General features: G+C 42.8%; 1 protein-coding gene across 1 annotated transcript in view; it reads left to right on the top strand.

Moving 5' to 3' along the window:
- The window catches only part of TXNRD1 (thioredoxin reductase 1), a 104,946-nt gene that overhangs the window by 25,568 nt on the left and 59,810 nt on the right, over nt 1-19,568 (top strand). Inside the window, exon 3 of the mRNA XM_006871081.1 lies at nt 3,494-3,603. Coding sequence (XP_006871143.1) covers nt 3,494-3,603 — 110 coding nt within the window. The remainder of the gene's footprint in view (nt 1-3,493; nt 3,604-19,568) is intronic.

Genomic DNA, 19,568 nt, shown 5'->3' with positions numbered 1-19,568 from the left:
TGTAAAAGGAGATGAAATTATACACAGGTTGGATTACTTGCTAACAATGTAAATAAGGTACATGGCACCCTCAGTGAGGGTTGTTATTGTGGTTGTTGTTAAGTGCTGTTAAGAGTCAGTTCCAGCTCATAGTAACCCTGCATATGGTTTCTGAGGCTTTAAGTCTTTGCTGGAGCAGACAAGCCTCATCTTTATCCTGTGGAGTGGCTGGTGGGCTCGAACCGCAGACCTTGTTATTGTTAAGTGCTGTGGACTTGGTTCTAACGCATAGCGACCCTGCATAGGGTTTCCAAGGAGTGGCTGATGGGCTTGAACCACTGACCTTATGGTTAGCAATCCATTGCTCATCATACAACTCCACACCAGGACTCTGCAAACCTGTTGGACCATGCAAATAAGGTATTTGAAACCCAAATATGCAAGAGTGTCATGTCAGTCTTGCCATATCATTCATTAGGTGGAAAGTGGGATTTCATTACCATCAGGACAGAAGAGCCAGGAATGGAATGTGTCCTTGGAACCTGAAATCCTGTGCTGAACCTGTGACACTGCAGAGGGTGAGAGACCCCAAGAAACAGTGGCAGAGAAGCAGCAGCTGCAGAGGCAGCAGAAGCAGGAGACTGGCAGGAGATGACGCACTGGTTTCCTGGCCCAGAGACTGAGAAAGCTGAGTGCCTTCAGGCAGGAGGCTTACTGGCAGAATTGGGTGCCTCTGGGCATTAATCGGCAGGGCTAAAAGAGCTTTGTGACAGGGCAGTGGCCAAGGAGTCACTGGGCCTAGGTGTGCCTGCCAGCAGGGCTGTGAAGAGGCTTTCCTGATCTAACACAATCCTCCAGACTTCCAAGTCTGTCCAAGACCTCAAATCCCAGTTGCAAGCTTGGGAGTCCGCACAATACCCTCACTTCTGAGCAGCTGGATGCAAATTTGGGTAGTTCCTTCTACCCCCTCAGGATTCCAGGCACAGGCCGGGCAGTCTCTAGTCTCCTCACTTCTGACCTGCTGGCTCCCATTCTCCCTCAGGTTTGATAAATTTCTAGAATGATTCATAGGACTCGTGGAAGACAGTATGCTTATGATTACAGTGTTATTACAGCAAAAAAGGCTACAGCTTAGGAGCAATATAAAGAAGAGATACAGGGCAAGGTCTGGGAGTAAAGAAATGGGAAGACATGTATTCATTCATTCATTTAACAACTATTGGTAGCCACCTACTGGTACAAGGTGCTGAGTAACAGACCAAGAGGAGCAGGGAAGTTTTAGGGATCATGACTCACTTCCACAGCTGCAGGTAGCTTGGTAAGGCTGGAGTTAAATATATTGTTTTTTGTTGAGGCAAACAAAACAAAAAAGGACAAGCAGGAAGTACTCCCAGGGGAATTTATGTGTTGGTGAGAATTTGTCACTTCTGTTCAGAATTAGTCAGAAGGGACTAGACATTTCTTTCAAAAGCTTGGTAACTTCCTTTAGGGAATTGCCAAACTGACCAATCCATTACTTTTAAAGCAATAGGTCCCAAACTTTATTGTTCACTAGCATCACCTGGAAAGCTTTGGGAAAAAAAAAAACAAAAACACACACAACAAAACAACTCTGATGCCCAGGCCACACCCCAGACCAATTACATCAGAATGTCTGGGCGGGTGGGGGCTAGGCCTCAGTATTTTTTAAAGATTTCCACGTGATTGTAATGAGCAGCCCAGTTCTGGAGGCACTACTTTAAGGCATAATCCAGTTTTATTGAGTTAAACACATTCTCTCTCTTGGGTTTGGTTACAAAGCATTTATTTCTCCAATGGTTTTTGCTCTTTCTTTTTTGCGTTGGGGGCGTCTGTGAGCAGGAAGAGGATATGGTGTCACTCAGATACGGAGCTCTCACTTCGCTAAACCGATTAGCGATTAGCGTAGGTTGCCAGGTCTGCACGAGGAGTGGATTTTTGCTTTGTCATTCTGGCTTTGGCTGCTTGCCTACCGGCTCCGAGAAGGCGTGGCTTCTCGTAGCCTCTGGAAGCCTGCAACTCTTTCACCTTAGTCCACTTCAGTCCCGCGTTCGCCTCGGACCCGAAGGAAGCCCTGCTTCTGAAGCCGAGCCTGACGTTTCTACTCCTCGCGTCCATGTAAGCTCCGCGGTCATTAAAAACCGACCGAGCGCCTCGCCCGTAGGAAGTGAGCATCCTGGGGACTGTCTGCTTACAGGGATGTGAGCTTTGTGCCCGTCGGTGCATTATGAGTCCGGGAAGATGGGGTCCGAGATATGGGAGATGAGGGTTTCCTAAGGGAGGCGATTTTCACCTCTGCCAGGTTAGAGCTTCAGCGTGTGATAGGGGAGACTGGCACCCTGTCCACTCATGGTTACCTCCCTCTTGTTCTCTTTTGCAGAATAGCTCAGAAAATGGGTTTTGCATCATTTCTTAGTGCACGACTCTTGAAATGTAGATGATGGACAGATCGCGGACAGCGTTAAAAAAAAAAGTGTAAAGATACACGTGTGTGTGTGTGTGTGTGTGTGTGTGTTTTCAAGGCAGGATTGAATCATTTAATTCCCAGAAATTTTGAGAGGTTGGCAAGGTGCTCCATGGAATCGCCATGTTTTATAAGTGGGGAAAGCAAAGTTCAGAGAAAGGTCAAGTGGCACAGATGATGAAGGGCGGCAGCAAGACCCGAGTCCCGTGGTTCTGACCTCAGAGTCGTTTGTCGTGGGGAAGAGTGCAGACTCGGTTTGCTGTTTCGGAACGAGCTTCGTGGTCTTGGGCATGTTACATAGCTTCTCCGTGCCTCAGTCAACCTACCTGCGAAATGGACCAAATGTGCATAGGCACGGAAGCTCTATGGAAGTGTTAGCTGCCGTTCTCAGTCAGTGTAGTTAACGTTTGAGTGTTTACTTTTGTCTCCTGAATGGGCCTGATGTCAGTGTAAGTGGATTCTTTGTTTAATTCCACTACTGACTCATTCTGTACCTGAGCTCAACCTTTGTTGAAAATTGGTTAAGTGCTTCCAGCTCTTATCTCGAATTTGAGGTATTGCTTCAAAGGTCTTAAAGAAAAGCATCTAAAATGGCCCGTGTTCGGTATTTTGCCCCGTGTTTTCCAATTTCAAGAAAGCCTGGGAAGTTGGATCTGGGGATCCACGTACAGATGCCGAGTTGTGTGAAAGCCACCTTGAACCGGGAGACGCTTTGTGAAGGCTAGGAACTGTGTCAGAGTCGGTCTGGGCCAGAGGCTGTGTGGCCGTAGGCTGCCGTGCCTCGCAGTAACGCCGAGCGCAGCCCTGCCGCAGAGAGCTCGGCTGGAGGCCACGTTTCCAGGGACTGCGAGGCCAAGCAGGGCCGGGCCCCACTCCCGCTGCCGGCCGGGAGTCCCCACATGGCCCGCGGGCACACAGACTGGGAGGCCCGGGGCCCGGAAGCTCCGCCCCGCGCGGTTCCTGCCGCAGTTCCCGCCGCGGTCGGCTGCTCGAGCGCCCTCACGGCCTCTCCTCTCTGCTTTTGTGCTGTAGCCGACCGGCAGGGCCTGGAAGCTGCGCTCGCGGCGTTGACCTCAGAAACCGAAGTGCCCGTGGTGTTTGTGAGACGGACAAAGATAGGCGGCCATGAGCAGACTTTGAAGGTAGGAGATCCTAACGTCTCTACCGCCCGCCGGGCCCGAGGACGAACTCAGGGTGAGCTCCCATAGTGGTGGGAGCCGGCCTCGCCCAGTCAGAGTTCTGTGCCCGCCAGCCACACGGAGCCCATCCTTAGAAAGTGACAGAGAAACCCTGGTGGGGAGGCCAAGTTGATCAGGCCATGGGTTCAGTTCAAAACGGGATTATGTAGATATTTCCATCACATGCAACTGTTTTGATCTTTTAAAACAAGTTTTAAAAATGCCGCCCCCCAATCTAAATAATTTATAGGGTTTCTTAGCGGCTATATAAACTTCTGGAGTTGAGCTTTTTAGGGAAGTAAGTACTGGAAATGACTCTAGGGCACCTAACAACAGGGAAATACAGAGAAAAGGTGAACAGGAAATTCTTAGCTTCCTCGTCCTGGCGCCCTTATATCTTCCCCTTTAATTTCTTGGGGTGCGGGGGAGGGAACCCAGAAAGCACCCCCAACACACCTGGAGTGAGTATATCACCCTTCAGGCATCTTTTTTTGTTCTAGAGCTAACAGTTGGGTGGAGGGAAAAAAGGAACAAGAAATTTTCTTGGCCTGATGAAAGTCCTCCCTTAGGAGGACTTGGAAAATTGCATGGAGTTGAGATGCAGGTTTAAGGCTAGAAGTGTAAGTGATGCTCTTCGTCATGTGTGGCTGGTTACCAGGTTAGAAAGTTTAGTAGCTGTGCCTGTGTTTTTTAAGAAATGGAACTCATACATGAACATTGCCTTTTTAGCAGTCAGCCCGAGGCCTTAGTTAAATATAAAAGCATATTTAGAAATATGTGCCTTTAGGAAATTATCAATTCATTTACTACCTTTTCTTGCTTCTAAAAGATTCTTATTGAACTTTTGAAGAACGGGTATACATGGGAGCTAGACTTCAAAGGGAGTCCTGGTGTGGCACTATAGGATGAGCACTGTTTGAACCACAACGTTGACAGTTCAAACTCACCAGTCGCTCTGTGGAAACCCTATACAGGGTCGCTATGAGTCAGAACTGACTCCATGGCACTTAACAACAGACTTCAAAGAGAAATAGCAAACGAATGGAAAATAATTAAAGGATATGAAGACTTTTTAAGGTTTATTTAAAATAAATTGTGTTACATTAAACCTTTAGTGTGCAAGTAAAATGAGACAAAGTTTATACTCCTTCCTGTCTGATGTTCAGTTCTCTCACCTGTGCCATAAATTTACACTTGAAAGTTACATTGTCATTTGATCTTTATATAATTCTACTGATGTTCCTTGTTTTAACATCAATGGAAGTAAATAGAATCATCTTTTTAAATAAACTGCGAAACCCACTTTATTAATAGATTTGATGGTTTTGGTTACATACGATCATAGTTAATTTCAGATATTTAATGAGATGAAATACCATGAATGAAAAGCTTAAACTAAAAATCACTTAGCTCATCGTTTAAAAGTAAATTTACCACTCTACTGCTTATAATTTGATTTGTTTTTAAATGAGTATTAAGAAACTGAAGAAGAGACAACAAGGTGGTGTTAAGTGCAATCAAGATGGTTCTGACTCATAGTGACCCTCTATAGGGTTTCCACCACACTGCTAGTGAGTTTGAACTACCAACCTTGCCATTCAAACCGACCTTATGGCTCAGTGCTTATCCTACTGCTCCACACCAGGAGTTGTTGTTGTTGTTAAGTGTTGTCACGTCAGTTCTGACTCATAGCGACCCTGTATAAAAGGGTTTTATACCGAGGAGCAGCTGGTGGGTTTGAACTGCTAACCTTATGGTTCACAGCCCAGCGTCGATCCTACAGCACCACACCAGGAGTTGTTGTTAAGTGCCATTGAGTCAGTTCTGACCTATAGCGACCCTGTTTCCAAGGAGTAGCTGGTGAGCTTGAACCAAGTATGGACTACTAATTTAAAAATGTTTGTGCATTTCCAACCAATTGTTATCCACATTTCATGATTAATCTTTAGGGGGCTTTGGGTTTGAGTGGAAAAATGTGTAGTGAAGTAAATACTTTTAAAAGTAGAAGAATCCTAAAGTTCTTATCTTTAAAGTAAGGCTTCATCTTTTAATTGCAGCATAAGCAAATAATGGAGTATAGGACTCCTAGTATGGTGCTGTAGGATCAGCACTGGACTATGAACCACAAGGTTAGCAGTTCAAACCCACCAGCTGCTCCTTGGAAACCCTACATAGGGTCACTATGAGTCAGAACCCACTTAATGGCACTTACTATAATCCCCTGGAGTGCTTGCTAAACTTTCCTACCTGGGCTTTACTTGAATTCTTGCTTAATATACCCTCTATTTTCTTTTTAAATAATAATTCCCCTCAGGTAATTCTTGTTGTTTGGTTGCTGTGGAGTGCAACTTCATGAACAACAGAATGAAACACTGCCTGGTCCTGTGGCATCCTTACTAGCAGTGCTGTGTTTGAGCCTAGTGTTGCAGCTTTGTGTCGGTCCTTCTCTTTCAAGGTCTTCCTCTTTTTTTGCTGACCCTGTTAGATAAGCACTGGACGGTGAGCTGCAAGGTAGGTGGTTCAAACCCTCAGCCGCTCCTTAGAAACCTTATATAGGGTCCTTATGAATTGTAACTGACTTAACTACACTTTCCAAGTGACAACAACTACTTTCCAAGCGTGTTGTCCTTCTCCAGGGACTGGGCCCTCCTGACAACACGTCCAAAGTACAAGAGAGGAAGTCTTACCATCCTCACCTCTAAGGCACGTTTTGGCTGTGCTTCTTCCAAGGTAGATTGCTTTTTTGTTCTGGCAGTTCATGATCAATTCTTTGAGTATGAAATTTGAGACTGCTTTGCTGTATAGGTTGGTTTGGTAAAGACCACTTATGAAAATAATTACAGTTGGGGAAAACAAATAACTACTCTTAATACCCAAAAGTTAATAGTTGGAAATAGCAAATGGTAACTCAATGTGGTATAACACTTCATACCTGCATAGTAAGATAGAGAAATATGCTACCTATGTCTAGGGCTTGTATTGTGTCTGAGTGTACTGTGTCCAGAGCTTCTAGTGTGTGTGTGTGTGTGTGTGTAAAGGTGGAACTGGGGAGCTGTTAAATTTTAGGAACCAGGAATAGAGTTTCTATTGCTCAGAGACATTTCATGTTCAAAAATATCTCCCTTTTTAATACTTACAGGGAATCTTGTATGTAGGTCAGTGTCTCCATGCTTCCATAGTTTTGAAATCACTTGTAGAAATGCCCATTGGTGGCGTTGAGAAGAAAAAGCGAACTGAATGAAAAATTGCTTGTTGGAATATAAGTGCCAGACAGAGTTAAGATTCTTGTTGTTGTTGTTAGGTGCCATCAAGTCGGTACCGACTCATAGCGACCTTATGCAGAGCAGAACGAAACACTGCCCGATCCTGGCCAACCTCACTACTGCTGCCACGCTTGAGTCCATCGATGCTGCCACTCGGCCAATCCATCTCATTGGGGGTCTTCCTCTTTTTCTCTGACCCTCCACCTTACCAAACATGATGTCCTTCTCCAGCGACTGGTCCCTCCTGACAATAGTAGTTTAAGGTAAATTGTCTTGAAACTGTCTTAAAAATGGCAGTACAGAATTTAGATGATTTCTTCATGGAGAGATGCAAGACAGTGCATGATTAACATCCAAATGAATTGTACAGGCAGTTGCAATAAGTAGATTCTCAGAGGTGATCATCTGAGGGTCCAGCCTGGGGAGGCAGATACTGAACCCATGTCAGGTCCCCTTTCCAGCCTAACTTCTAAAGTTACTAGAAACCATACTACTAATGAATAGACATCAGGAAGTGAGTGCTCATTGAATAACTTTCCAACCAGTCCCGTTTTTTATCAGCACTCTACTAAACCCCATAAACTCCCTAGTTTTCTTTCTTTTCATTCTTCAAGACAATTGTGTTTCCTGGGAGATTACTAGTGTAGTTGCCTTTGACTAGTTTGAGACTTGAAGAGGAAGATGGGGGAAGTAAACAGATTCTTGGGGTTGTTGTTGTTGTCAGGTGCCATTGAGTCAGAACCGACTCATAGCAACCCCATGCACAGCAGAACCAAACAATGTCCGATCCTGGGCCAACCTCACTACTGCTGCCACACTTGAGTCCATCAATGATGTCACCTGGCTGATCCATCTCGTTGGGGGTCTTCTTCTTTTTCTCTGACCCTCCACCTTACCCAGCATGACATCCTTCTTGGGGTAGTGTATGTTAAACTAGCACAGCTTAACCAAAAGGTCGCAAGGTCACGTCTACCCAGAAGTGCCTTGGAAGAAAGCCTTGACAATCTATGTTTGTAAAATCAGCCAGTGAAAACCCTATGGAACATAGTTCGTTTTTCTCTGACATACATGGCATGGCCATGAGTTGAAATTGACTCATCTAGAGGAGGAGGTGGTGGTGGTGCCTTACTTCAGTAAGAATTTGAAACTTTTGAGAGTAGGGACTACAATCAAGATTTAAAAATGGAGTAGATGGTTAGGATTGTAAGTCAATTTATCTGGTGAGGATAATAGTAAAATTTTACTGGTTGATTACATGTTCAAATTCAGCACCCTCTTTTTCTACCAAATGACAATATGAACCTTGTTTTTTTGCTATATAGCTATCCTCCCCCCCCCCCACTTTTTTAAAATAAAGAAAACTGTGAATTAAGTGAAGGTTTATAGAGCAGATCATCAGTTGTATATTCAACAAATCATGTACTTTGCATATTACAATGATTGTAATCCCCTCCATGTACCTCTGTTCACTTTAACTGTTAGATTCCTGCCTGTGTCTCCCACCACGTTAATCTTTCCTCTGTTAACCTCCCTCTTGTTGTGTAGTGCCTGCCCTATCACACGTGTCTGTCCTCTAGCTCTTGATTAATTCCTCACCCCCACCAGAAGCATCATAGTTTGTTTCTTTTATATAGAAAACCATTTAACTTTTTACATTGGCTTCATACAATATTTGTCCTTTTGTGATTGCCTAATTTCACCAATCATGGTGCTATAGGATCAGCACCAGACTGTGAACCACAAGGTCAGCAGTTCAAACCCACCAGTTTCTCCTCAGAAACCCTATACAGGGTCACTATGAGTTGGAACTGACTTGATGACACTTAACAATAACAGTGTTCTTCAGGTTCATCCATGGTGTAAGGTATTTCACAGATTCATTATTCTTCAAATTTCATAATATTTCATTGTGTTTATGTACCAGAATTTAACTGTTCTTTTGTTGATGACCATTTAGGCTGTCTTCATCCTTTCGATGTGTGTCTTGTAGACAGCATATTGAAGGATCCTGTTTTTTAATCTATTCTCTCTCTTGTGTCTGGAATGGTACATATAATCCATTTACAGTCATTGTAACTATAGGTCTGAATTGATTGCAGCTTTATTGCAGTGTGTGGCTCTGTAGGATAAGCACTCGGTCATAGGTTGGTTTGAACTTCAGGGTCGTCAGTTCAGACTCACCAGCCGCTCCTTGGAAACCCTATACAGAGTTGCTATGAGTCAGAATCGACTTGATGGCACTAAACAACTACAACAACAACAACTTTTGCTGTGTGTGTGTGTTTTTTGTGGTGCTACTGGTTTCTTTGTTCCACATAACTTTCTGCACTGAGTTCAGTTTGTGGGTTTCTTTTAATTTTCATTTCTGTTGTGTTAGAGTTTACTAAATCTTTCTGATTTTCCTCTTTTTAAATAGTGATGCGCATTGTATTAATTTTCTTTGAGGTTACCCTGTAATTTAATAATTTTTTCCCCATTTAAAACAGTGTTTTATCGTGAAATCTACTTCCATGCTGAAGTTCTGTATCTACACTTTCCCCTCTTTTTGCTTTGTTGTTGACTTCATTATAAATTAATATATCTGGTTCCCTATTTGCAGTCTTGTAGGTTTGTTTATCATGAAATATCCTAATTTTGCCTGGTGTGGTGCTGTGGGTTAATGCGCCAAGACTGCAAAACCTTGAACTGCAAGGTTGGCGGTTCAAGCTCACCAGCTGCTCCTCAGAAATCCTATACAGGGTCACTATGGGTCAGAACTGACTCGACAGCACTTAACAACAACAATATATGAAGGACAGCTTTTCTGGATATATGATTCTTGGTTGGCAATTTTTTTCTTTTGGAGTGGCCTTTTGCCTGCATGTTTTCTGCTGAGAAATCAGAGCTTCGTTTTATTGGTTCTCCTTTGTAGGTAACGTCATTTTTCCAAGCTGCTCTCAGGATTTTTTCTTGTCTTTGGTTTAGAAAAGTTTGATTTTGATATGTCTTGGTGCTTTTCTTTTAGGATCTATCCTGTTTGGAGTCCTGGTGGTACTGCTGTAGGTTAATGTGCTGCACAGCAAAGTTGTTTTGAACTGCAAGGTGTCAGTTCAAGCTCACCAGCTGCTCCTAGGAAACCCTATACAGGGTAGCTAAGGGTCGGAATCAACTAGACAGCACTTAACAACAATCCTGTTGGAAGTTTCCTGCTTCTTGCATGCCTATCTCCTTGTCTTACGTGATGTTAGGGAAGTTTTCTTCCAATAACGCTTTGATCATTTTCTCTATCCTTATTATATCTCTTCCTGTTCGGAAATTCTGATTACCCGTAAGTTTTTCCTCTTTATGGTGTCTCACATAACTCTTGGGCTTTCTTCAGATTTTGTCATTCTTGTTCTCCTGAGTTTTCTTCTAGCACTTCCAGACCTTGGTCTGCCCTGGGGTGGTGGATGAGTGGGGAGCTAACCACACCTCTGGTCACCAGGAGAACTTGGGGAAAAGAAGGAATTGCACCTTTCCTGTTGCCTGTGTGAATCTGTTCAGGTCACCTTCTGTTGCAAAGCTGCTCACAAAAGTGCAAGATGGTCATGCTGTGTCTGGCTGGCCATTAACCAGTTCTCCCTTTCTCGCTGTCCCTGCTCAGCGTTTCCTCCCAGCAAGCACTCAGTGCAGTCTCTAACCATTCTGCTGAAGTTCAGGGTTCCAGAATTTTCACCTGTGTCTGTTTCTTTTGGTCTTTCATATCTTTGTTGTAGAGGGTCCATGTATGTAGTGTGTCTGCCGATCCGCCATATTGCTGGAAGTCGACTTCTCCCCTCCCCCCACTTATTTTTTTGTATAGTTATTGAGGTTTGGATGGCAGTTTACAGAAGAAATTAGTTTCATTCAGCATTTTACACTTATCTTCCCTTTGTTCTCTGTTTCGATCTGCCCATCTTTGCTGCCCTGGCTGCCTTCTGAACTTTATTTTTGGGCAAATACAGCCCTTTTGGTCTCTGGTGGTTGATAGTTTTGAGCAGTACGTTCCTCACAGGTGTTAATGTTCACTTAGTAGACGCACTATCTGTTGTTTAGCCGAATGGTCATCTTCGTGGGTGGGATCGGTTCCGGGTTTGAAGGGTGTCTAAGGGCCAGGGTTTCGGGGCTCCACCAGTCTCATCAGACCAGTTGTGCATCTCTTCTTTTAAAGAAGTGTCACTATTCTTTTGGTAGTCCAGGCTTCAGATATTCTTTTGCCTTTCCTATCTATCACTTCAAGGACTCGACTGTTGCCCACACATTTAATAGCTGCCTCTGTTAAACTTTTGCCCAGACTGTTTCTGGTACTCATTTCTTCTTGCCTAAACAATTTCAGCCTTCTAGCTGCCTCCATTTTTTGATCTCTCGCCCTTTTCAGTCTGTCATCTTCCTGATCCCAGACCCATTGCCAGGATAAAGGGCACATTCCTTAGCATGGTGTTCTGTGCCCTTCCGGATCGGGCCCCAGCCTACTTTTCTGGTTATCTCCTGCTCTACTTCCTTTATTACTGAGGTTCCTGGGAACACCCACTGTTGTAACTGTTGCTCTTGTTAAATGCCTTGGGGTCAGTTCCAACTCATAGCAAGCCTTTATAGAGGTCAGAGGAGTGGCTGGTGGGTTCGAACCTCTGACCTTGTGCTTAGTGCTTACCCTACCGTGCCACATTTGCCTCCTTTGTTTGTGTTCTCTATTTCAGTACCCAACTTCTTTTCCTGCCCAAACTCACTTTTTAAGCTGTTCCTGTTCAGAGTACAAGGTTAGGTTTGCCCACACCTTCCCTCCTCTGTTCTCCCACAAATCCTTATCTCTGGAATAGGAGGAATCCTGCCAGCGATAATTTTCTGATTTACATGTCAAGGAAGAATTAATCTTAATTGTTTCATCTATAAAAGCCAAAGCCCAAACCTACTGCCACTGAGTTGGTTCCCACTGCTAGTGACCCAATAGGACAGAGTAGGACTATCCCCTAGGGTTTCTGAGGCTGTACATCTTTATGGGAATTGACAGCCTCTTTGTCCTGCCTTCTTTCTCCCACAGAGCTGCTGCTGGGTTAAAACTGCTGCCCTTGAGGTTCACAGGCCAGTGCATAAACCCACTATGCCACCAGGCTTCTTTTGTATCTATAATTCTAGTTAAAATTAGAGGTCTGCAAATATCTAACTGAACATGCCTGTTAACGATGTTGTTAAGTGCCGTCGATTCAGTTCCCACTCATAGCGATCCTGTATAGAGTTTCCAGCAAGCGACTGGTGGGTTTGAACTCTCAACCTTGTGGTTGATTAGCAGTTCTATGCTTATCCTACAGTGCCACATCAGGACTCCATTAACTATAGTTTTATTGTTGTTGTTGTTATGTGCCATGGAGTCGGTTCTGACTCATAGCGACCCTTTACAGGGTTTCTGAGGCTGTAAATCTTTACGGGAGCAGAAAGGCCTCATCTTTCTCCTGTGGAATAGCTGGTAGTTTCAAACTGCTGACCTTGAGGTTTGCAGCCCGATTCATAACCACTACGTAATCAGTTCTGATTTATAGTGAACCCTGTATAGGGTTTTCAAGGAGCGCCTGGTGAGTTTGAACCACAGACCTTGTAGTCCAATGCTTATCCTGCAGCGCTAGCTATCACTTATGAATGTCTTGTTAGGTGCTGGTTTCTAAAGGCTGTAATGCTTAATTAAGGAACTCCTCTCAGCAGTCCTGTGAAGGAGGTGTGGTATCAGTTGAGATTTTTCCAGTGAGGAAATGGAGGCCTGAGAATGTAAGCAGTGTGTCCAGAAGAACTCCACAGCTCCTCAGTCAGGTGGCAGGACCTGTCTGTGTGCAGAGCTCACACTGGGGCACTCACACTTCTATGAGGACACATGCCTGCTCTCCCTGATGGGATTCCTATGCTCAGAATTCAGGCTGTTGGCATATAGTAGGCATTCATTCACTAGCTGCTTCCTGAATTGAACTGTATTCCTCTGTACCTAGGAAATTGTACCTCAGCTCTGGACTGTGAACCACAAGTTGGTAGTTCAAACCCACCAGTCCTCGGAAACCCCATACAAGGTCGTTATGAGTTGGAACCAACTAGACAACACTTAAAAACATCATAGGATAAGAGGGAGTCCTGGTGTGGTGCTGTAGGATAAGCACTGGACTGCAATGTTGGTTTGAACCACAAGGTCAGGGGTTCAAACTCAACCAGCCACTACTCAGAAACCCAATACATGGAGTAGGAACCAACTCCCTGGTACTTAGGGTAAGAAGGAGCTCTGATGGTATAGTGGGTTACACGTTTGTCTGCTAACCTCAAGGTTAGCATTCAATCCACCAGACACTCCGCTGGAAAAAAGCTGAGGCTTTCTGCACCTGTAAAGATTTACAGCCTTAGAAACCCTATATAAGGTCGCTGTGAGCCAGAACCGATTTGACAGCACACAGTCACCACAGAATAAAAATAACACTCTGCTATAGAGTCAACTACGACTCAATAGCAGGGCAGAGTAGAGGTGCCCCATAGGGTTTTCAAGGCTGTAAATCTTTCCAGAAGCAGACTGCCACATCTTTCTCCTGCAGAGTGGTTAGCAACCAAGTGCTTAATCACTGTGCCACCATTGCTACTTGTCATCATAGTTTCATTTTAAAAATGAAGAAACAGAGATTGAGAGGTTAGCAGTCTGTCTGAGGAAATTCTAATAACTAATAGATAGGATTTGAACCCCAGGTTTGTCCCCTTCCACTGTCCATAGTTTTTTCAGAAACTTGATTTAGAAATACAGATCTGTCTTCATCGTAGCAAAGTCTCCTTTAATACTAGAAACCAAAAATATGTGCATACACACAAACATAGTATTAAAGGGATTTAAGATGAACTAGAAATGACATCTAACACTCTGCCATTCAGACAAATCACATTAGGGCTTTTACCACATCCCTTCAGAGCTCATTTGGAACCAGCTTGATGGCATTTAGCAATAACAACAGTAGCAACAAGAGCTGAGGTGAGAAAGCCAGCCGGCTTTAAAAGAAGGAACACACAGTTTGTGGGGAGGCAGTTAAGGAGTTCTGGGGTGGCACCAGAGGATAAGCACTCACTCAAGGTCGGGTTGAACCTCAAGGTTGGTGACTGAAATTCACCAGCCACTTCTAGGAAACCCTGTACAGGTCGATATCAGTCAGAACTGACTCCACGGCATTTAACAACAACAAAGTTAAGGGTAGTCATGGTGTGGCGTTATAGCATAAGCACTGGACTGCTAATCGCAAGGTTAGCAGTTCAAACTTGGAAACCCTTCACAGGGTCACCTTTTTTGGTTTGGATTTGCTTTGCTTGCTTTAACAACAACAAGCTAAAGGAAGAGTGACTAGATCTAGTTAGAGCGCAGGATTCAAACTTAACTGGTTTCTAGATTTGACTTGAGTCTTTTTGAAAAATCCATTTGTAGGTTGTTAAGTGCTGTGGAGACAGTTTTGACCTGTAGAGACCTTGTATAGGGTTTCCAGGGAGTGACTCGTGAGTTTGAACCACCGACCTTGCAGTCCAGGGCTTATCCTACAGCGCCACAGCAGGATTCCACTTGCAGGGTATCCCTGCAATAAAAATCCCACTGGAGAAGAGAGCAGACTCTTAACCTTCATCCAATTCACAATAAAAAATTTTAAAAATAAAATCAAAATAAAAATTTCAAGCTTGATGCCCATTATTTTAAAACATGTTTATCTATACAGTGGGCCCTCCCCTTCTGCGGGTTCTACATCTGCAGATTGATTAATTGCAGATTGCAGATATTGAGAGGGGGGAAAAGCAATGAAGTGATCAAAGAAATCTCTCAAAGGAAAGGATAGCAGACCCTATGCAACTTTTTTTCTTGTTTGGTCTTAGAGCTACCTGTAACATGTCATTCATTCCTTCATGTTGGAGTTGAGCACTAGGGGTTGTGTAAGAGTTTAAGAACGTTTGGAATTTGAGAAGGGCTGCAGGAGAAAAGCCTGAGGAAAAGAAGAAAGGAGGGGGCCACGCTAAACCCCTGGGCAGCAGCTTCGCTAAGAATTGAGTAAGGGAGATAGATAAGCTCAGCCGGGAGGTTGTGTCTGGACTCATTTTACTGCATGAAAAAGGGAGATTATTGTGAATTTTTTTTGAAGTACCAGTACACGTTTGTTTTCTGGTTCCAGTCAGAGGGAGTGTTAGCAGTTTAACTTGAAATGTGTGCTGTTCCTTGATTTTAAACTGCACTTAAATAATTGTAGGAACTAGACCTTTGATTAGAAAATGCCTCTGTCATGTTAGTTGTTTTTTAATACATAAAAGTTTGTTTGGTGGAAAAAATACAAATTATTCAGTCATCAAACTTTTCTTTTTAATGGTCTTGTCTTTGTTTACATGTTTGCATGTTGTACATGGTTACAGATACAGTGTAATTCACTCTTATTATAAAACAGAAACTTTATATCTGATAAGTTTAAAAAAAGTCAAATGTGAAAATGTACTCTATTACTATAGGTGGTAGAAGTTAGTTAAGATGTTGTTGTTGTTAAGTGCCGTTGAGTTGACTTCAACCCACAGCGACCCTCTATAGGGTTTCCGAGGACGAGCTGGTGAGCTTGAACCACCGACTTTGCAGTTCAAACAGCTTTGTAGTCTGGCGCATTAACCCACAGCGCCACACAAGGTGAATGCCTTTGAATAAAGACTGTAAGAGAACACTGGGAAAGAGCAGTTTATTCTAGGTAGAGGGATGTGTGTGAGTCCTGTTTTCTATTTAGCTAGTGCCTTATTTTGTGCAGTAGATAAATAGCTTGCTATTTACTTGCAAAATTGACAGATATACGCAAACTACCAAGAGGGGAAGGGATGGTGTGGGAATGGTAAAGAGGATTGAGCTTGTTTATAGATTAACAAGTATAAAAATTCTGTCACTTTAAATGATTTAGGGAAAGTCATTAGACATGAGATTGTTTTACTTTGTAGCAACATCTAAAACCCTGTGCTCTAAAGGCAGATAAACAAGACAGGATATAGCACAAATAAGGCTTTCTATGAGGATAATTATAAGTTACATGCTACTAAGGTTCTTGGGGTCAGGGACTTAGTTAGCATAGAATGAATTCAGCCCTGGAAACCACAGCTTAATAAGATGTGTGCCTTGTTGTGTTGTTCTGTGGCTCTGAGCAAATTGTGTGGGCTGTTATCGCCTGAGAAATCCCTGTAAATGGTATTACTTAGACTGTCTAAGTAGGTTGGGAGAATTCATTTATTTTTCTAAAGCATTTTGAGATTCTAAAATGAAAGACTGTAGGGAACAAATTGGAAATTGGTAGTCTGTTTTCCCTTCTCTGAGCCAGGAGAAAATAGAACATCTTCATGTAGGGAGGTTGACTTATCTTTTGGATTTTAAAAATAAATAAATAAATAGCTCTTTTAAAAAAAAAATGCTTTTATTGAACTGAAAGTGAATGTCAGTCAGAAGGTTGGAATCCTCAATTCCCCAAAATTTGATCAATCAAGAAGTATTTTTGGTTTGGGGTTTTTGGAGTACTTAACTATGTATAGTTTTAAAATTTAAGACATATAAACATTACTTTGTAATTTGCCAGACTTGGGCAAAAATATGGTTCTTTAATGACCCTGGTTCTCAATTTGTTTTTTCCTTTATTCCAGACTGAGGTAAGACTGACTTTTTCTGAAAGGCAGTTGATTTTACTTCCTGGGTATAGGATCTATTACCCTCCAGTAATCTGTGAACTGTTTATGCTAGGAAAAAGACTCCAGGCTCAAAGATGCTCTAGAAGAAACCCTTTTATTAAGCCTTAAACAAGACAAGGAGTCCTGGTGTGGCGCTGTAGGGTAAACACTGGACTGCTAGCCTTAAGATTGGCAGTTCAAACCACTGGAGAAGAGAGCAGGCTCTTAACATTCATCCAATTCACAATAAAAAGTTAAAAAATAAAATCCAAATCAAAATTTCAAGCTTGATGCCCATTATTTTAAAACAAGTTTACCTATACAGTGGGCCTTCCCCATCTGTGGGTTCCACATCTGCAGAGTGATCAATTGCAGATTAAAAAAAGGTATTGTGTCTTGGAGTCAGTTCCGACTCAGAATCCACTATGCTTATCAGGACTCCTCAGAAACACTACATAGGGTCACTATGAGTTTTATATTGGGTCACTATGAGTGGAACCAACTTAACGGCAATAACAATAGCAAAACAAGACAAAGACAAACAACAGTCATCTGACTGAGGAAAATTGTCAGCTGTGCCCAGTACAGAAGCCACTGGAAGCTATTGAATCACAGGTCCGGTGTTCATTATATACTTTCAAAGGGCAAAGAAAATCATCACAAGATCATGATTGATAATAGGTTAAATAAACACGGTTGCAGGTGAAACTACCAAAACTGAAAAACCAAACCTGGTGTGGTGATGGTTATGTGCTGTGGAGGCAGTTCCAACTCATAAGCTGTGGGAGAAAGATGAGGCTTTCTGCTTCCGTAAAGATTTACAGCCTCAGAAACCCTATACAGGGTTGTTATGAGCCAGAACCGACTCCATGGCACATAACCACCACCACCAAACTTTTACGGGAGCAGAAAGCCTCATCTTTCCCAGAAGAACAGCTGGTAGTTTCGAACTGCTGACCTTAGGGTTCACAGCCCGATTCGTAACCACTATGCTGTCAGAGCTCCTTAAAAACCAAACCTACTGTCATTGATTTGATTCCAATTCATCGCAACCCTACTATAAAGGGTTTCCATGACTTAATATTATGGGAGCAGCCAGCCTTGTCTTTTTCCCACAGAGTTACTGGTGGGTTTAAACTGCTTACTTTGTGATTGGCAGTCCTTTGCTTATTCTGCAGTGCCACCAGGGTTCCTTGGTGGGGACCATGATTGGACTATGGACACAAGTGTAGGTTAAAAAAAAAAGATTTCCAGATTGGTTCTGTGGCGGTGGTCATGCAACCCTAAGTCATAGTCACATGGTGGTTACAAGACAACCCTAGGACCCCAGCCTTTAAATTCATTTAGATAACATGGGTCTGTAAATCATGCCCAGGCAAGTTCGTTAGTTCTTTGTGTAAGCATCTTTCTGCTTTCAACTACATTCTTCCTGAGTGCAAGCTGTACTTCCTTGGCTTCTCCCAGACGTATCTGGACTAGTCTAACCATAACCACATTGTTGAAATAACATTTAAGAACTCAAATGGAGCCTGAACTTATGTCGAGGCTCAAAATGAAGTTTGGGCTTCTGCTGTAGACAGCCTCCCACAAACCATGTGCTTTAGAATTTAGGTTTTCATACGCATATAGCTTCCATTGGGTACTGGAACTATTTGTGTATTCATTCAGTCCATATTTGAGTGTTTCCACATGAAAGCAGCTGTTTGTAAGATTTAAAACTAAGTCCTCTTTTGAGAAACTCTAATAGAGGAGGGACACACATACAAATAACCATAAGGCACACAATGTTTTGACAAATGTTTGTTTCTTCCTGAATCACTCCTATTTTAAAAATAATTGTTGTTCAATGTTATTAGGTGTCATCAGTGTATTCGACTCACAGTAACCCAGTATACATACAACAGAATGAAACACTGCTTGCCCGGTGTTTCACTGCACCATCTTAAAATGAACAATTGTTAGGTTTGACTTCATTTTAAGCCACTGTTTTAATCCATCTGGTTGGTGGTCTTCCTCTTTCGCACTCCACCAAGCATAATGTCTTTTTCCAGGGGCAGGTTCCTCCTGATAGCATGTCCTAACTACATGAGACAAAGTCTGGTCATTCTGGCTTCTAAAGATCATTCTGACTGTTCTTCCAACACAGATTTGTTTGTTCTTCTGGCAGGCAGTTCTTGGTACTTTAAATATTCTTTTCCAACAGCGTAATTCTTATGCTTCAGTTCTTCGCAGGTTTTCCTTATTTATTGTCCAATTTTCACATGCATATGAAAATACTTTGGCTTGGGTCAGGTGCACCTTAGTCCTCAAAATGACATCTTTGCTTTTTAACATTTTAAAGAGGGCTTTTGTAGCAGATTTGCCTAACACAATACTTTGTTATCTTGACTGCTGCTTATATGAGCATTGATTGTGGATATAAATAAAATGAAACCAGGATAACTAAAATTTTGGAGTAATCCAGTACAGGTTTTGCTGTTCATGCTAATACCCAAGAAAAGCAAACAATCTAGATGCTACTTTGTAGACAGGTGCAGTGTGGTTCGCTCTGTTTTTGAGAGGGAAGTTGAGTGTGCATGGTCTTCTTAAAAACAAAATGGAATTTCTTCCAGTGACTCCACTGAACATTTCCACAGCATATTAGTTATCCAATTCCCTTTCATATTCTTACAACAAATTGTACTTAAAATCTTTGTCGTTTGTGTTTACTTTTTGTTACTGTGTTCAGTAGAGTGGTGATTCCATCTCCTGGAGACCCAGTATGACAGAACTTGTCATCTTTATGGCAGGGAGTCTTGGTTGTGTAGTGGTTAAAGTGATCCCGTGCTAATCACTGAAAAGTCTGCAGTTAGACCCCACCAGCTGGTTCTCAGGGAGAAGATGTGGTGGCCTGCTTCTGTAAAGATTACAGCCTAGGAAGCCCCAGGGGGCAGTTCTGCTCTACCCTGTAGGGTCACTATGAGGCATCTTTAAAATAAATCTTTATGGCTGTGTGACAGC

This window comes from Chrysochloris asiatica, unplaced genomic scaffold, assembly GCF_000296735.1.
Source record: "Chrysochloris asiatica unplaced genomic scaffold, ChrAsi1.0 scaffold00160, whole genome shotgun sequence".
In the NCBI taxonomy this organism is placed as follows: Eukaryota; Metazoa; Chordata; class Mammalia; order Afrosoricida; family Chrysochloridae; genus Chrysochloris; species Chrysochloris asiatica.
This window is presented reverse-complemented; position numbering and strand designations above follow the sequence as displayed.